Below are 17,865 nucleotides of genomic sequence, written 5' to 3'. Positions count from 1 at the left end.
TTTGTTTGTCCTCTCTTTACTATAACATGGCTCCCTGCCCTGGGATCTGCAACACGAGCCATGGGCCCTCCTTGCAGCTTAGTGGTGCTAAAGCAGGCCTGGTGCCAAAGTCAGAGTTTCTCAAACTGGGCTCATGCTTCCTACAGCTGCTTGAACTAGAATCTGGGCCAGTGACTTTTAATTCATTGTTATTTGGCTTCTGCCTCAATGAAACAGCTCTCATATATGTCTCCCAAGGACTTCCTACTGTCCAAATTAACTAGACATTTTTTCATCCTTAATTTACCAGATCTCTCATGCTCAGCACTTGCTCTTTGAAATTATCTTCTCTGTTGCCTTCCACAATGCAACTGTTTCTGTGCTTCTCGCACCTTCCTTCTCCAGCTCTTTCCAGGTCTCCGCTTCCTCAGTCTGCCCCTTAAAATCCGGACTTGTGGCTCGTCACTTCTCTTCACTCACTTGCATGGGCAATGTCTTCCACTCCACAGTTTTGTCCCCAAATTTGTGTTTCTCTCCCCGACTTCTTTGGTGAGCTTCAGGCCTTTATACTCAAGCACATCTTGGACGCCTGTCCTCCTCACACTCAGCATGTCCCGAACTGGCCCCAGCACCACCCCCACTTGCTCCTCCACTGATATTCTCTATTTCTGGAAATGCTACCACTTGCCACCCAATTGCCCTACCCAAACCTCGGTGTCATGTTTGACATCTTTCCTGCCTCTTCTTTCCAATCAGTCACAAGGTCCTACTGACTCTTTTTCAATCTGCATCTCTACTCGTCTGTACTCCAGGCTCAGTTTTCCACGTCTGGTCAACTACAGTAGCCTCAAACCGGCCTGTCTCCAGTCTTGTCACCCTGCAATCCACCCTCCAAATGGCTGCAAGAGTGATTCATATTTTATCACGTCCCTCCCATGGCCCCAAACCCTTCAGTGGCTCCTAGGGCATAGAGAAGAAAATACAAGTTCTTTAACATGGCCCCCAAGGAGCCCCATGACTGGCCCCTGCCTGCCTCTCGGTTATCTCCTCCCAGTCCCCTGCACTTTACAATCCAGGAATGCCAACTTGCTTTGAGTTCCACACGTACGCTGTATCACGTTTAAAGTACTAGATGCTTCTGTTCATACTGTTCTCTTCTATGGTGACGATTTCTTTGCTTTTATTGTTTTACCATTTATACATGCTGAAACAAGAGTTTAGTTTGTTTTTGAACTTATATGAATAGAATAACATATATTCTCCTGTATCTGGTTTCTTTCAATCAATGTGCTTATGAGATTCATCTGTTTTGCGTGTAGCTGTAGTATGATCATTTGTCCTGGTTGTGTAGTATTCCATTGTATGAATATGCCACAATTCACCTGTTCTACTGTAGATGGATATTTGAGTTGTTTCCAGTTTTGGGGGGCCATTACAAGCAAAGCTGCTATGAATATTCTTGTACGTGTTTTTTGGTGCACAGAAGTTCTTATTTCTCAAGGGCATCTATATACCCAAGAGCAGAAATTCCGTGTCTGATCTAATTACAGCTTCACTTCCAGTTTTAGCAGGATTCACACCTAAATTAATAGTTATTCAAGAACTAACATAAAACAACAGGTAGGTCATAGAGGAGATATCACTTTGATCTTACCAGGTAATGCCAACTGTCTCCAAAGCAGCATATGAGAGTTCTTATTGGCCCACAACCTTGTCAATGCTTGGGATTGCTAGACTTTTGAAAGGTTTGCCAATACACAGCTGTGGGGCAGCATCTCACTATGGTTTCAATGTACATTCCCCTGATGACAGGTGTGACGGAGCCCCGACTTAACTTTTAGACTCAGTTCTGACCACATTCCCAAGAACTTCCTCCCTGACCCCCTACCCTGGCCCCAAAGCCCCCCACCTGCCTCTACCAGTGTAGGCAGTGTCCCACGTGGGAAATCTCGGCTAACCGGAGCGTCGTCCTGCTAGGCCAGGCACTCCTTGAAGGAAGCCACTGCTTTACTCATGTTTGTTTCCAAACAAAGACTGGCTGGCACAGGTCTGGGTCATGGTAGACAGTAGTTGTTGAAATGACCTTACTTAAAAACTACTTCTGGCCGTGAGCCTTAGTCTCATCTATAAAATGACCAAAAAAGATCAATTTTATAAGGTTGTGGGGCAGGCTCAGTAGTACAGTGTTTGGCACATATGCTCCCAATAAATAGCTCCCTTCTTTCCATTTAGGGACCAAGGAAATTGAAAGTGCACAGGCTGGTTTTGTATAGATGCAAAGATAGAAAGAGGGAATAAAATTGGAGGCAACTGTAAATCTAAATTTCATCTGAGATGTAACAAAATGAATCGAGCAAGTCATTCACCCAATGGTAAGTAATCGCTAGCTGGGTGTGACCTCTCGCCTCGCAGACTCACCTGCCATCTGAAGCTAACAGGGACGGAGCTGTGGGAGGCGGCATACTGGCCCCAAAGATGTCCCTGTCCTAATCCCCGGACCCAGTGAGTATGTTACCTGACACAGCAAGGGGGATGTTAAGGCTGCAGATGGAATAAGGTTGCTAACTAACTGACTCAGATGGGGAGATTAGCTTAGGTTATCCAGATGGGCCCAAGATAATCACCAAGGTCCTTTAAATGTCAGCGAGGGAGGGAGAACAGTCAGACTTCAGAGATTTGACGATGCTATGCTGCCGGCTCTAGAGACGGAGGAAGGGGCCACAAAGCAGGTGGCCACTAAAAGCTGAAAAAGGGCTCTCCCCTAGAGCTTCCAGAAGGAACGCAGCTCTGCCTACATCTTGACTTTAGGCCAGTGAGGCTAATTTTGGACTTCTGACCTCTGGAACTGTATGAGAATAAATGTGTACTGTAAGAAAATAAATCACCACTAAATTTGTGGTGATTTCTTACAGCAAAAACAAGAAACTAATACACGAGGCCAATGCCATCTTGTGCCATAAATACTGTATGTGCACGAGCGACTAAAATGCACTCCTGAGAAGGGCTGTTTAAGTTGTAAGGACCCTTTGAGAACGGGCAGTCCGCATCCTCACCGCGCAGATGGACACTGAGGCCTCCTCCCAGGCCTCCGGATCCATAGCGTCTGGGAGCTGGAAGGACCTCACGTTTCCAGCCAAGCAGCAGTTCCAGAACCAAGACGGGAACCCAGGTTGCCACACATTCTGACCAGGATTCTTTCTAATACAAGTTTGTGACATAAAACCCCTGCAATGAGGTGAACAACGTTCGTTCGTAATTTATGTGGAATGCACTGTGAAATGCGGTCTTATTTCAGAAGCACATAAGTATTAAGTACTGTAAACGCGTAACTCATGTTCTCCAAAGCTACTAGAGAAACGAACTGCTGGGCCTTAACGGTTGTGTCTAAATCTTTAGTTACCCTACATGGTTTAAACACACACAGCTTCTGCTTTTAAAAGACAAATTATTGCAAATAAGGAATAATCCATATTGGAATCTAAGCCTCCTAAGGAAATGAGAATACTTTGTTCTGCTGACCTTTCATCTTCCAAATACGTTTAATAGAGAAGACTTTGCTAAGATTTCCTTAACTAAGCTATAAATCTACCGAGAGCTGTTGCAGTATCAGACTCTTATTTCAAATACTGGTGCTCCAGCATCATGCCTAGTGATTCTGGGAACCTCAAACAATCCCACTGCAGTCTATTTCAGCCGTGAGACGTCTCCGCAATGCGCTACTCCTCGTTCCTGTCTGCGGGCTGCACGCTGCACACATTTCCTGGTTCCTTTGCGCGTCCCCTCTGTGGCTTTAATGGCCGCCAATGGCTCCATCCTGCAGGCATAGGTGCATACGCTCTGTAATAAATCCCCCAATTTTAGGAACGTTCCCTTTAGAGTCTTACTTTTGCCTAATGCCCCCAAATGTCACAAGTGCTGTCCGAATGAATGACAGCACAGATCTGTACTCTGTCGAGACGGCTGCAGGAGATGAGATGGTAGTCAGCTTATTTTGAAAGTCTGAGTATTATTCCTACCAAAAAAAGCATAAGGATAAGCTTTGCTGCATTATCAAAAATAGATCAGAAAGTGCTATGGCTATATTGAGAAAAACTGTTGTTATTATCAAAAATATATATGATTCCAAACTATTTGAAGGGCTGTCCCAGGAAGAGAGATTATTCCATTTCATTCCAGAAGGCAGAGCTAAGGCTATTCAGTGGGAACTTGAGAAGCAGAATTCAGTTGAATACGTGCACAAATTTGTCTTGCTGCTGTGGGGCTTGGGGCGTGTTGGTGAACCCAGGAGCAATGAGATTCTCCTCAGGTGAAAAACAGTGATAACAGAGTATCACGTAGCCTGTGAGCTTGCAGTGAGGAGTAAATGCAGCAATGTCTGCAGAAGAACCTTGCAGAATATTTCAAATACTCATGGCTTTTAAAAGATAGGCTTAAGCTTTTGAATACTATTCTGACATTTAAAAAATGGTTAATTTTAGTTTACTGCTGTAACTGTTTAGCATTCTTAGGAGGTACATAGATAAACAATGTAATTTCCAACTGGCAGTATTATTTGAAGAATTCTTAAAATTCTTACCTAAGGAGACATCGAGTATGGCTTATTGCAACCAATGTCCTGACCCCTCCCTTAACGCCAACTGCTGTGTTCATCCAGAGTCTGAAGTTTCGTGCCTATGCCCCCTGGCACTTTTGTGAAAGCTATCTTTACTTCAATAAAGACAGTTGTGACATAAAATCTGCATCGTCAATGCACTTAAATGTCCAATATCACTGGAATTTGGGGAAAGCATGGGAAGTCAAGCCAGGAGAAGAAAAGATGGGCGTCACGCACATTGACTCACATCCACAGTGACCTCTCTGAAAAGAGGGCGCTGTGTGCAGCTACGACGTTTATTACAGCAGGTCTTTATCGTTATTGCCGTGGACATTCTTTCATGAAATTTCACAAGATCCTTTAAGCTATTAGTATTAGCTTTTTTATGGAGTGATATTTTGTTAATTTATGAAATATTTACAGCGTTTACAAAAAGCAAGAGAATGTCTAATAAAATTTCTCATACATACAAAATTTATACATTCTGCTACTGTATTTGAGATGTCTTATTTGGTAGACCAATGAAGCTATGACATAAAATAACTTACAAAGATATATTTAATCTCTCTTAATTCATTGAAAACATAACCATATTAGCTATAAATAGTCCTTTACAAATCATCGTAAAACACATTAATTGTTTTAACTCTAGCCTTACCTTTTACAAATATACTTACTAAATGAATTAGTTCAGATATCAAATAGAACTGCATTTGAAATTTCATTTAATACTACAAAAAAAAAAAAAACCTGAAAAAGCAAACTGCCGGGTACTTCAAGTAAAAATTTGTAGAACCAGTTTTTATGCACGCTTGGGGGGAGGGGCATCCGACACCATTTAAATTGAAATTCATAAACAATACTTTCAAGAATACGCTCAACAGTGTACATCTACAGCTTCTATTTCAAAGGATGATGCTCTAGCAACAGCTCATACCTCCAAGATGCTCAACCCTACACTTCGGCAGATGAGCTGGTTTGACTAGAGCAACGTTTGCGAAACAGTCACCAACGCAGCATCACACATCTGACCTCCTGAGACAGTGCTGTTGAAGGGCGCTCCCCAACCTGAAACCGGGTCCGAATCTTAGGCAACCTCACGGAAGAACTTGGGAAACAGAATTGGCAAAGTTCAAAAGAAATCAAATCATATTTCACTGGGCCCCATTTTTTTTTTAATATAAAAATATGCTTCTCTTGAAAATTAGGGGAAAACACTTCATATTCCAAAATTTCAAAATAATGAACACCTCATCTACACAGCTATTTCTCCTTAAGTCACCACTGACAATGGAATAAAATTTGGCAATTATTTTAACACCTTGCTTTTGGATAATACCTTGAAAGCTGAGTTCAATTTGGTTTTGGCAGTAACACACGTCTTTCACATTTGGGTTCATTTTAGATAATCCAAAGCAACTAGCATAAGCAGCTTGAGGAAAATCCATTTCACAAACATATATTTTTCCCCTTTAGTTTAAAATAATGTTGTTCCAATTAAGCCTACAAAATACATATCATATACAGAGCATTTCTAAAGAGGTAAATTAAATTTAAATTTTATCTTTTGAAAACTGCTTTGGAAAGGTGTCAGGATTTTCCAAAACCCCATCTTGGCTCCTTTCTTCTGATTGCCATGTAGACACTGTAGTTTTCTTGTAATATGTATTCTAGAAGGCACATATTCAAGAGTTTAAGATTATGTTAGTTCAAGTTCTACATGGAGGCAAATATTTTAATCTACTTTGTACAGAGGCCCCAAATGAAAGTCAGCTATTTCCTCTCTTCAGAGCTCTAACGCCGCGCCAGGGTCCCCTCTCAGAAGTGCGTTTGCACGTGGGGCATCATTTGTGAAGGACTGGAAGGTGAAGTCGAGGGATCGGAAAGCTTGGCAGAGTTGGCGAGCTGCAATTCCTCGAGCCGCTTTATGTATTCATCGCGCAGGGCCAGGAGCTCCAGGTAGCGCTGCTCCACTGGGTTTGGCTGCTGCAGAGAAGCACAAAGATGCGTTACTGCTGGACGGTGCCACATCACAGACACCTGCCTGCTCCGCGCCAGCCACCGGCCGTGCCTGCTGCCTTCTCAATAAGCCTTCGTAGTGAGGTTTAGCGTCCACACACACTGTCCTCCAATACCCCCAAATTTCAACACACACACAAGTACAAGAATACGACAACACCCAGCTGTCTGCCACCGAGAAATAACATACACATTTCCTCACACATGCGTCACCATCTTTCTAAATTTATCAACCCAGACACAGCTCCAGTCTCCTGTGTCGCCCATCCCCAGGACCGCTCCCCTCTTTCGCTCCCAGAGGCAACAACTCTTCTCAGGTTGGAGTGTCGCCTTCCTTACTGTGCAGGTTTGTGACATTTTTCCTACAAGTGAGTACCCAGCAACAAAATATATACCACTATGCTCCACATGTGGAAGTTTACATCAATGGTGGTATTCTGTATTCATCAATTGACATTCGGACCCGACATTACGGTTCTGAACTGGAGCGCAGTTGAGTTCCACTGAATAAAGGAACCACACTCGATGCATCCACTTCCACACTGATGGAGGATGGGTAATGCCCTCACTATTATAGCGCTCCTCACTATTCCACACGCAATGCTGTAGCACTATCTTCGGACACAAGTCCTCGGGCACGTGCCAGTGTCTCTCCAAGGGATTTTCCTAGGGGGGGACTGCTGAAGAAGACAGTATGGTCTCTTCCGCTTTACTAGATGCTGCCAAATTGTTCTCTGAGGTGGTGAGAGGGCCTTATGCTCCGCTAGTGATGTCTGGCGGTTCCTGTTGCTCCACAGCCTCACCAGAACTGGAGAATGTAAGAGTAATTTTTTCTTTGCCAATTTGATGACTGTAACTTGGTACGTCATGGTACTTTTAGTTTGCATTGCTCTGCTCTAGCACATCTTTTCATGTGCTATTACCCAGATTAACGCACGGTTGACAGCAGTGGCTCTGAGGCCCGCTGGCCTTGGCATGAATCTCGGGTCTGCCTCTCGCCGGCTGTGTGACCGAACCTTCCCTATCTGTCAAATGGGACTCAGAACGGTCCAGACCTCACAGGGCTGTTGGGAGAGTGAAGTCAGGCAATGTTCTGCTACAATGCCATTTCTTTGAGTGATAAATATGGGACTGATGGCAGAATAAAGGTGTAAGTCATGCTGGAACAGGATGTGATTCTCCCCAGCATGTTAATTTTTTAAACTTTTTTTTTTTTTTTTTGAGGAAGATTAGCTCTGAGCTAACATCTGCCGCCAATCCTCCTCTTTTTGCTGAGGAAGATTGACCCTGAGCTCTAACATCTGTGCCCATCTTCCTCTATTTTTGATGTGGGACGTTGCCACAGCCTGGTTTGATGAGCAGCACTAGGTCCATGCTTGGGATCCAAGCTGACGAACCCTGGGCCACCAAAGCGGAGCATGCGAACTTAAGTGCTATGCCACCGGGCTGGCTCCAATTTTTTAAAATTTTGTACTGAGATATAAACCACAGATAGTACTGTGCACAGATCTTAAAATGTCCAGCTCAATGAATCTTTACATAAGTATAAATCAATGTAATCACCACCCAGGCCAAAATATACAACAGAACGGCCTCCGGAAGACTGCCTCGCCGGGACGTTCATGTTTTGAAGTGATCAAGGGCAAGCTTCTAGAAAACTTGAGCAATATATGAAGACATTTACAAAAAAGGCAATAGTCTACATTAGTGCCTTCCTTTAGTGCTAGTGGCTTCTAGAACCATCCTGCTTTCCATTGTATTAAGCTATCTACTGAAGCTGCGGGCACCAAGGAAGCTGTGAAGACCACGTGCTGACGAAGATGGCCATACTGTGGATCTGATTTCTAACGCCGAGGAGAACGGTCTGCAGTAGAAGCAGAAGCCCTCCAGGACCTGTGTCTCAGAGAAGGCAGCATGAGCCCTGGGCTTTAAGACTGTGCATTAGTTTCCTGTGGCTCCCATAACTAACACAAACTTGGTGGCTTCAAACGACACATTTCCTTTCTCACAGCTCTGCAGGGCAGAAGGCCGAAATGAGGCTGTCAGTGGCCTGCGCTCCCTCTGCAGGCTCTAGGGGAGGACCCTTCCCGCCTCCTCCAGCTTCTGGGGGCTCAAGGCTTCCTTGGCTTGTGGCCATGTCACTCCAACCACTCCTCTGTTTTGGCATGGTCTTCTCTCCTCTGTGTGTCTGTCTCGAATCTCCCTGTTGTCTCTTGTTATTGAACTTAGGGCCCACTCTAAATCCAGAAGGATCTCACCTTGAGATCCTAACCTAATTAAATCTGTAAAGACTCTTTTTCCAAATAGGGTCACAGTGACAGGTTGTGAGGGACATGTCTTTTAGGGGACACCATTCAACCCACTATAGGCTGCCAAGGAGGAATCAATGGCGGCCAGATGCAAATGCTGCAGAGACGTGACTATGCCCGCATTCCCACTGGGACTGTCGCTTCCATGAAAGCTCTGGATACAAAGGTCCACAGGTTGGGAGAAGTCTCCTCCAACCTCCTAATCCTGTTCTTCCTGTAAGCCTCATTCTCTTTACCTTGTGACTCTGCAGGACGTGAGGTTTTTCAGGAAGGCATATGTGGTATTAGAACGGAAATGCTTGGGAGAAGGCCTGAGGCCTGGTAAGCGCTGTGCACTGCCTGCTAAAATCCCTCGCCCATTTTTCTCTTTATGTATTCACCTGAGGGCCAGACACTGTTCTAGCCCCTCGGGCTCCATCAGCGAACAAAGGAGGCCCAAATCCCTGTTTTTGTGGCGTTTATCTGCCAGCAGGGGGAGACAGACAAACGACGAATACCACAATCCTGTGAGTCACACAGAATGTTTAAAGGTGATGAATACTATGGAAAAGAAGCAGAGCAGGGTAAGAGGGACGGGGATGGGGGCAGAGCGCCAGCTCCCCTCTAAATAGGGTGGTTGGGGTGAGCCACACTGAAGAGGTGACTCTTGGTGGAAGGCCTGAGGGAGGGGGAGAGGGAGCGAAGCAGACAGTTGAGTGTCTGAGGACGAGCAAGGAGCCCAGTGTGGCCGAAGCAGAATGTGTGAGAAAGAGGTGTTGGTGAGGAGGCCAGGAGGTCAGAGAGGGGAGGGTGGGGTCACATAAGGCCTCAGAGGCCATTGGAAGGGCTTGGGCTTTGAGTGTGCGAGGTGAACAGCTACCTGGACAGTTCTGAATATGGGACTGGTGGGATCCGGTGCGTGCTGTATGAGGACCGTTTTGGCCGGCACGTTGAGAAGGGACTAGAAGGAAGCAAGGGTAGAAGCAGGGAGCCCAGCTGGAAGGCGATGCAGCAGTACTTGGGGAAAGTGTCGGAGGTGGTGCAGGTTCTGAACGCCAAGCGCAGCGGGCTCTCCTGAGAGACAAGGTGTGGGGTGTGAGAGAGCAAGGAGTCATGGATGACTCCAAGGGCTCTGGCCATAGCAATTAGGACGGAGCTGCTGAGGGCTGAACGGGAGATGGCAGGAGGAGCGGGTTTGCGGGGATATTGGGAGTTCCATTTTAGACTTGTTAAGCTTGACTTGCCATGCTGGCACCGTTTACCAGCGACTGTCCATCTTTTCCCTCCATGTCACAATGCCACCTGCTTCCCCTAGTCTGTTTCTGGGCTCTACTCTGCTTCAAATAAGTCTTGATACACAGCACGGCAAGCTCTTCTTCGATATTCTCCTCCAAAATTGTCTTGGCTCTTTTTAAAACCTCCCTTCTTCATATGACTATTAGAATCCATTTGTTATTGTACCAGCAAGTACAATTAGACAAGAAAAAGAAACCAGAGGTAAAACAATCACTTTTGCCAATGACAAAGGTGTATAATTAGAACACTCGGGAGAGTAGACAGAAAAACTGTTAGAAATGAAAAGATAATCCAGTCTAGCAATGAGGACAAAATATGAAAGTCATTAGCCTCTAGACAAACACCAACCATTTCGAGGCTATAATAGAAGGAGAGAGTCCATTTGTGACAGTACACCAAAAGACAAAATAACGAGAAACACAATGTGAAGTCAAGTGACTTTAAATACTACAACTCAACTTCTCTCTTAGGAAAGGAATGAAGAAGGAAAGAGCACGCCAGCTCAGCGTGGACTAGATGCTAGGCAATCAGCTAGCTATGACAGCATTTGAGGCTTCAAACGATTTCCATATTCATGTTTCTTTTCACTTTTCTATTAGAAATAAACACCACACAGGTCAGCCTGTGAATATCTGACTGGACCGTTCTCACCCTTCAGTTACCATGACACAGACGTGGCCTTGGCCGGTGCAACCCTGGTTAGCAGCTCCGTGGAGTACAGTGGCTCCCAAAGGGCAACAGGAGGCTCAGCGGCAGCCAAAGGCCCCATTCAGGTTTATAATGTGACCAATTCAGACTTTTGCTTTCGGCATGAGCAATTTCCTTATATGAAATAAAGTACCAAATTTGCTTATTGATAGCTCATCAAATGTAAGCCTTGGTCTTTCCATCAACTCTGCTGAGTTCTTTTTTCTTCTTCTCCCCAAAGCCCCCCAGTACATAGTTGTATATGTTAGTTGTGGGTCTTCTGAAGGTTCTGCTATGTGGGACGCCGCCTCAGCATGGCTTGAGGAGCAGTGCCATGTCCGCACCCAGGATCCGAACTGATGAAACCCTGGGCCGCCAAAGCAGAGCCCGCGAACTTAACACTTGGCCACGGGGCCAGCACCTCTGCTGAATTTTTATGTCATAGCAAGGGTTGCTGGCTTTTGCTTTTAAAAGCACACTAACCCTGCCTTCTTCTAGGTTAACGCCTCATTATAGGGAAGGGCTGTATAAGCTTTTGTATCTTTCAATACTCAGAGTACATCAGAGCGCAGTGGACACTATAGGTACCCGGTAATTGTCTGTATGCCAACTGGGCCACACAACTGAATGGCAATTTAACTCCTAACTGTTTAAGTATATTCTTTCAGGTTTATGTTATATAATTTAAAAAGTCCTATGTGATCAGATTTTAATCTATTTATGTATGAAATAATGTTCTACATATGATCTTCAAGGAAATCTAAGGCACTCACTTCACATGTCTAGTACTGCATTTCTCCCTGAGCATTTTAATCCTCACCTTATGTTCCTCGGTGCCCCCATCAGCCTAGGAGCTCCGAGTGGGCAGAGACCACCTCCTCTTAATCTCTGCCTCCCCTCAGTGCCTGACACATGCGAACACTCAGTAAATGGTAGATGAAAATACAAAGTGCCAAGGGACATAAGGATCTGTGTAGGACCCTCCACACTCAGAAAAATCTATGTAGAAAGGATATGTTATTTTCCTTTTTGAGTAAATTTCATAGATCATAATATAAACCAATTACTGTCTCCAAATAAAAATCTTTAGTCAAGAACGTGCCTTCCTATCTGGCCCAGTTCCTTTTTGCAAAGCTCTATGAGAATGATGGGGAGAGAGACGGTACAGGCAGTTCTAACAATGTCCCTTCAAACTTGACTTGTCACACAATTCTCATTATTACCTTTATATATTCAGAAATGAAATGAATTGCTCTAAATTTCTTGAAATTTCAAGAATTTCTCCAAGTACAACTGAGGGGAGATTACAGAATCTGTATGGAAATTGTCAACACTTCCTAATTACCGATGGTTTAAAAACAAGCCATGGTAAATACAGAAAAGGCTTAATTTATAGCACAAACAGTGCTCACCTGTGTAATATTTTTTAATTAGAAAAGGAACACGTCCTCTGTAAGAGTGGTTAGAATCCTGGAAAAATTCCCATTTCCTCTTCCCTCGATATCCCAATGCTAGAACTACTGCTAAATAAATTCCCTCAATGTGCTTCTTGAATCCTAAACTAAACAAGCGAATGTTGTCAAGCCCTGGAATCTGTCACTTTCTAAAAGATTACACATTTGAACCATTACTAAATTGCAAAAGCCTTTCATGCAAGCAGCAGAGACCTTGAAATGAAAGTGCCAGCTTGAACCACACACTTCCCCCTTGAGAAGAGAGAGCACGGACTGGCGTGCGGCCAGCTGGCTAAGTGGAATCACCAATCTACGAGACAGACTGCAGCTCCCAGCCCCTGCTGTCGCCTGTTTCTAGTGGGATTAAAGCTGGCGCTGACGCAAGACTGGCCTGTGAGAACAGGTAAACCATCCAAACTGCAGGAAAATGGGCAAAGCTTTACGAAAAGCAATCGCAAATACTGACTATTTATAGCGTTTAGAACAGATCACTAGATGGAGGTCCTTCTGAGCCTTTACAAACAGGCTGTATTTGCTTCTGATTTTAGATGGAATGGTGGTGGGAGAGTGGAAAGCCTGAGTGCATCTTTAATAAAATGTGGAGTCTTTTGCTTCAAAAATCATTGTTTCCACTTTGTGACTGATAAATGGCCAACTGAGTGCACTATCCACTGACAGGTCAATTATCTTTATTTTAGGACTGAAGACTCTCAGTAAAAAGCACTGGTGTCAGCAGACCTAATACACACACCTGAACCGGAGAGGAGCACAACGTTTTCTCTCCTTGAGGGATCATCTAAGTTTAGTCACTGGAAAGAATTTTCTTAGGATGTGTAACAGCTTCCAGGGATTAAAGGAAATCCTTGGCTAGCAAAACTCGAACATTTTCCAGAGCTTTAAATCGGTTTACATTTTAGCAAAAAAATTTTATATTTTATTCATGTAGGCAGAAGAATACAAGTTTAACGCCAATCAAAGTAAATGGTTTGGCAATTAAAAATACTTTTTAATTAAAGTTGCGTTTAAAAGCAAGTATGATTTTTTTGGTATTTCCCCTTTCATGATATTTTTAAAAAACTACCAAATCGCATTATCTACGTACAGAAACAATCACCAATCGACATCACTGGCTTTCACTTACTTGTTGCTTGATTCTGGGGTTCCACCGAATGTAGTAATTCACCCACAGTTCCAAGTGACGCATGCTGGCAACTGGATACAACACTCGATTGATCTCTTTAGTATAGAAGGGATTTTTGAATTTGTCTTTATTACTGTTTATCAGTGACCATAAAGAAACTGTTCTTTCTGTAACTTTCTAGAGAGAGAGAGAGAAAGTGGAAAGCCTAAGTAAACACACACCCAGTACACAAACCATTTTGCAGCCTGTGGCAACACAGGTGAGCATCAACTTGAATCCTACATTTACATTATGCCCACAATAGCTCAAAAAGCCTCCTGGGCCAGTGAGTGCTCAGGCAGCCACTTACCGATATTTGCATAGATAATGGCCTCGCTTGAGAGCCACTATTGCTACGCAAGAGAGAGGTACAGGACGCTGTAACATTAAATGCAATTCACTGACCTGAGAAGACTATTCCTGGCTAGGTAAAACATTTACCAACAGATGGACAGTATGCTCTTTTTAATTCAGCAGAAAGAAAAATTATCCTAAGATGTCACTGATTTTTTTCATTTTTGTATTTGTTAGAACTACGAAATCTTAACCTGTGTCTACTTGACGGTAGGCATCTAGATATAAAGCTATTTTAATCAATCATGCAGATGTTTAATCTACATCATGCCAAGAGCCAGATCTTTGAAAACACTTGGCTAACTGACTGCACTGAGTCTCCGGTTTTCCGTCTAGTGTCCATCATCTCATACAGATATTCATGTTTTCATTTTATTATAGATTTTTACTGATTTTGGCCATAAACTAGAGAAAAATCAAAGCTCGGGAAATAAAAATACAAGTACTAAAATTACCGAAGGCAAAATTTGAAACTCTTCCTAGTAATGACTTCAATAAGAAAGGGCCAATAAGCTAAAACTGGAAGCTAAAAAGAACCACTTGAAGGAAGCGACTGAAGAAATTTCTTTAACACATACTTTAACATGAACGATAACAATGGCAGCCTAATTTTGCCTTCCTTGGAATCCCCCTAAAACTCCATTCGCACCTTTCGATGCCACAATCTACACTGCATTGTGTTTATTTGCATGCTTGTTTTTATTTTTATACATGCACATAGTTTAAAAAGTCAAATAGCTTGACAAGGTTTGTTATGAAAAAAGCAGTTTCTCACCTGGCTCCCCAGAAGCAACAGTATTTGGTTCTTTAAATTGCTTTCTTTGCTTATTTGGTACTCACCTCCATATCTCTAAATAAAATGCTCTTCTTGCTACATGTTGGCTATTCAGAGATAGTCAGTAACTCCTGACAAGGCCCCCTCCATCCTGCCTCACACCCCCAGCACACAGTGGAGCTGGGATGAGATCCGAGCTCAGTGTTTAGATTCTCATGATGAAGCAAATGCTACTCCCAGGTGAGCCATGTAGAGTTACTAGTCTGTGATTTCTTCGCCTGCACAACCTTTTTGTTTTCCCTTGATTTAACAAGTGTCTATTCTGTTTGCTTGCTTTTCTTGGCACTTATCATTAATTCAACCCTAAACTCTTCCTCCAGCATCTTAAACTTCCGTTAAGACACTCAGCACATCCGGACCCCCCAGTTTCATCTTCGGAGGAGAGAAAGCTACACTGGCTGCCCCTGTGCCCTGAGTCCATCTGTCATCTAGGTCCTTTTCTGTTTTGCCCCAAGGATCCCCTCTTGCCTCTCTCTGTGCTGGAGCTCCTGCTTACTGAATTCCACGCCGTCATCTTCTTTCTTGTTTGCATGAAGTACACACTCCAGCAGCTTCCAGAGAAAGGGTGTGGTATGGGAGGTAAATCTTTCTTGACGCCATGTCTGAGAATATCCTTGTTTACTTTCACGTGTGATTGGCAATTTGGTGGCTACAGAATTCTACGTTGAAATTATTTTCCTTTAAAATTCTGAAGGCAATGCTCTACTGACTTCTGCTTCCAATATTGCTGTTGAAGAACTCAAAATCATCCTGATTTCTGTTTCTTTGCAAATAACCCATTCTTTTTTTTTCTTTGGAAGCTTCAAGGATCTTTTTTGTTGTCCCTGGTCTTCTGAAACTTCCCAATGATGTGCCTTAGTATGGCTCTCTTCTTGTCCACTGGGTTGGGCACTTGGCAGGCCTTTCAATGTGGAAACTCACATACTCCAATTCCAGGAAATATTCTCAAATTATTTCAGTGATTTCTTGCTCTCTGGTTTCCCTATTTTCTCTTTCTAGAACACCTGTTATTTGATATTGCACCTCCAGGACTGATCTGCTAGTTTTCTTATCTTGTTTTCATTTTCCACTTCTGTCTTTACTCTCTACTTTCTGGGAGATTTCGATTTTATCTTCCAACTCTTCTGCTGAGTTATTAATTTCTGTTGATAGCGTGTTTTTGGCTTCAGCTTCCTTTCTGATCTCTAAATGTTCTTTCCAAACAATATCCTGTTATTATTTTGTGGTACCAATATGTTCTTATGTTTCTGGGGATATTAAATGATAGCTTCTTGTCTACATTTCTCCCCTCCCTACATGGTAACTATTTTTTCCGAGCTGCTTTTTCCCCCTCTCGGTTGTCTGCCACTATTTAAGAGTGGAGAAGAGAAGAGTTGACTGGAGGCTCTGAAATCCTGAGGCTCATCAACGTGAGCTTCACTGTGGGGAACTCTAGGTGTTGGTATCTTTAGGTCCTTCTTCTGGGGCTAGTCAGTTTCCCCAGAGATAATTCTTCTTTTTGAAAATTGAGGTGGAGTTCACATACCATAAAATTCACCATTTTACAGTGTAAAATTCAGTGGCTTTTAGAATATTCACAATGGTGTGCAACCACCACCTCTATCAAGCTCCAAGACATTTTTATCATCCCAAATGGGAACCCCATACCCACTAAGCAGTCACTCCCCATTCTCCCCTCCTTCCTGCCTCTGTAAACCACTTACCTACTTTCTGTCTCTATGGACTTGTTATTCTAGACATTACACATAAATGAAGTCATACAATCTGTGACCTTTTGTGTCTGGCTCCTTTCAGTTAGCATGTTTTCAAGGTTTATCCATGTTGTAGCATAGACCAGAACTTTATTCCTTTTTATGCCTGATTAATATATTATTGTATAGATAGACGACATTTTGTTTATATATTCATCAGGTGATAGACACTGGGGTTGTTGCCCAAACTTTTAGCTACCCTGAGTAGTGCCACTATGAACATGTGCATACAAGTTTTTGTTTCAAACCTTATTTTCGCTTCTTTGGGTATATATCTAGGGGCAGAATTGCTAGGTCCCATGGTAATTCTCTATTTAGCTTTCTCAGGAGCAACCACCAGACTGTTTTCCACAGTGGCTGCACCGCTTTATACTCCTGCCAGTAATGAAGGAGGGCTCCATTTCCTCTATCCTTGCCCACAGAGAAAGTTCTTTCATGCTCCCACCTGGAAGACAAGGACATGCTGCCAGATTGATGGGAGTCAGCAAGGGAAGTGAGCTGGGGCCCCTGATGACACTCAGGTCCCCAGCCCAGAGACTCACTCTCACCCTCTCTCGAGAAGCAACCTCTGACAGAGTCCTCAGCTCCAGAGAGTGGTGGAGGGGACCTGGGGAAGCTAATGGCTTACTCTAAACAGAGCTTCCAGTTGTCTTATCTTTCCCCCTTCGACCCAGACACCTGGTATACCCTCTCCCCAGAACCCGAGTCATCCAGGTTCCCTGTGACACAAAGTGGGCTGGTTCTTGGCTTCCCTGCTGCTGGTTTGAGATTCAGTTTTCTCAAGCTACATTATTTACCACTTATCTACTAGCCTTCCCACTTCCAAAAGTTTGTTGCTATGTCTCTTTTCTCATTTTCCCTGTTTGTGAGGGTTTATGCCTTTAAAAAATTCCCTTTCCTGAACTCGTTATGGCCTTTTGGGAGGGAGACCTTGCCTAACTTTGAAGTCATTCCTACTCCCCAAGGGCGAAGTCAGTGTCTTAGCCCTGCGGTAGATAGCAGACACTCAACAAATCCCGGCTGAAGTGCAAACACCCAAGTTGGGGGTACAAAATGAGAAACCTTGCATTTATCACAAATCAAGCTATTAAATTCTTTTAATTTCACAGCAGACCAGACACATTTAACTGACAGGATTAGCATTTTCGCTCACCTGTCTTTCTCGAGCCGATTCACAGTTGTACAAGAAAGTACCAAAGCGGCAGCTGTACAGATGATCCAAAATCGTAATGAGAAATTGTTCATTGAATTCAAAGGCTGTCGGGAACTAGACACAAGAAACGAGCAAAGAGAGCATGAAAACTCAAGACGGATCCTTCAGAGAACAGCAGAGAGGTGCCAAACCCTGCCACGCCACACCTTCCAGGCAGGAGGCAGAGGCTGCGAACCGCACCCGCCCCGGAGCCCTGCCGGCGCTCGCTCTGCGCG

General features: G+C 43.8%; 1 protein-coding gene across 7 annotated transcripts in view; it reads right to left on the bottom strand.

The window, feature by feature from the left end:
* Positions 1–4,855: 4,855 nt before the first annotated feature.
* Positions 4,856–17,865, bottom strand: part of MTM1 (myotubularin 1) — a 98,244-nt gene continuing 85,234 nt past the window's right edge. For all 7 annotated transcript variants that reach the window (XM_070502159.1, XM_044763395.2, XM_044763391.2 and 4 more), the window contains 3 exons: positions 17,591–17,704; positions 13,459–13,635; positions 4,856–6,559 (listed from right to left, as the gene is read on the bottom strand). In XM_070502159.1, the coding sequence (XP_070358260.1) occupies positions 6,392–6,559; positions 13,459–13,635; positions 17,591–17,704 (459 nt within the window). In that variant the 3' untranslated portion in view covers positions 4,856–6,391. The remainder of the gene's footprint in view (positions 6,560–13,458; positions 13,636–17,590; positions 17,705–17,865) is intronic.

This window comes from Equus asinus, chromosome X (genome assembly GCF_041296235.1).
Source record: "Equus asinus isolate D_3611 breed Donkey chromosome X, EquAss-T2T_v2, whole genome shotgun sequence".
Classification (NCBI taxonomy): Eukaryota; Metazoa; Chordata; class Mammalia; order Perissodactyla; family Equidae; genus Equus; species Equus asinus.
Note: the sequence above shows the minus strand (reverse complement) of the source record. Positions and strands in the feature narration are given on the sequence as shown.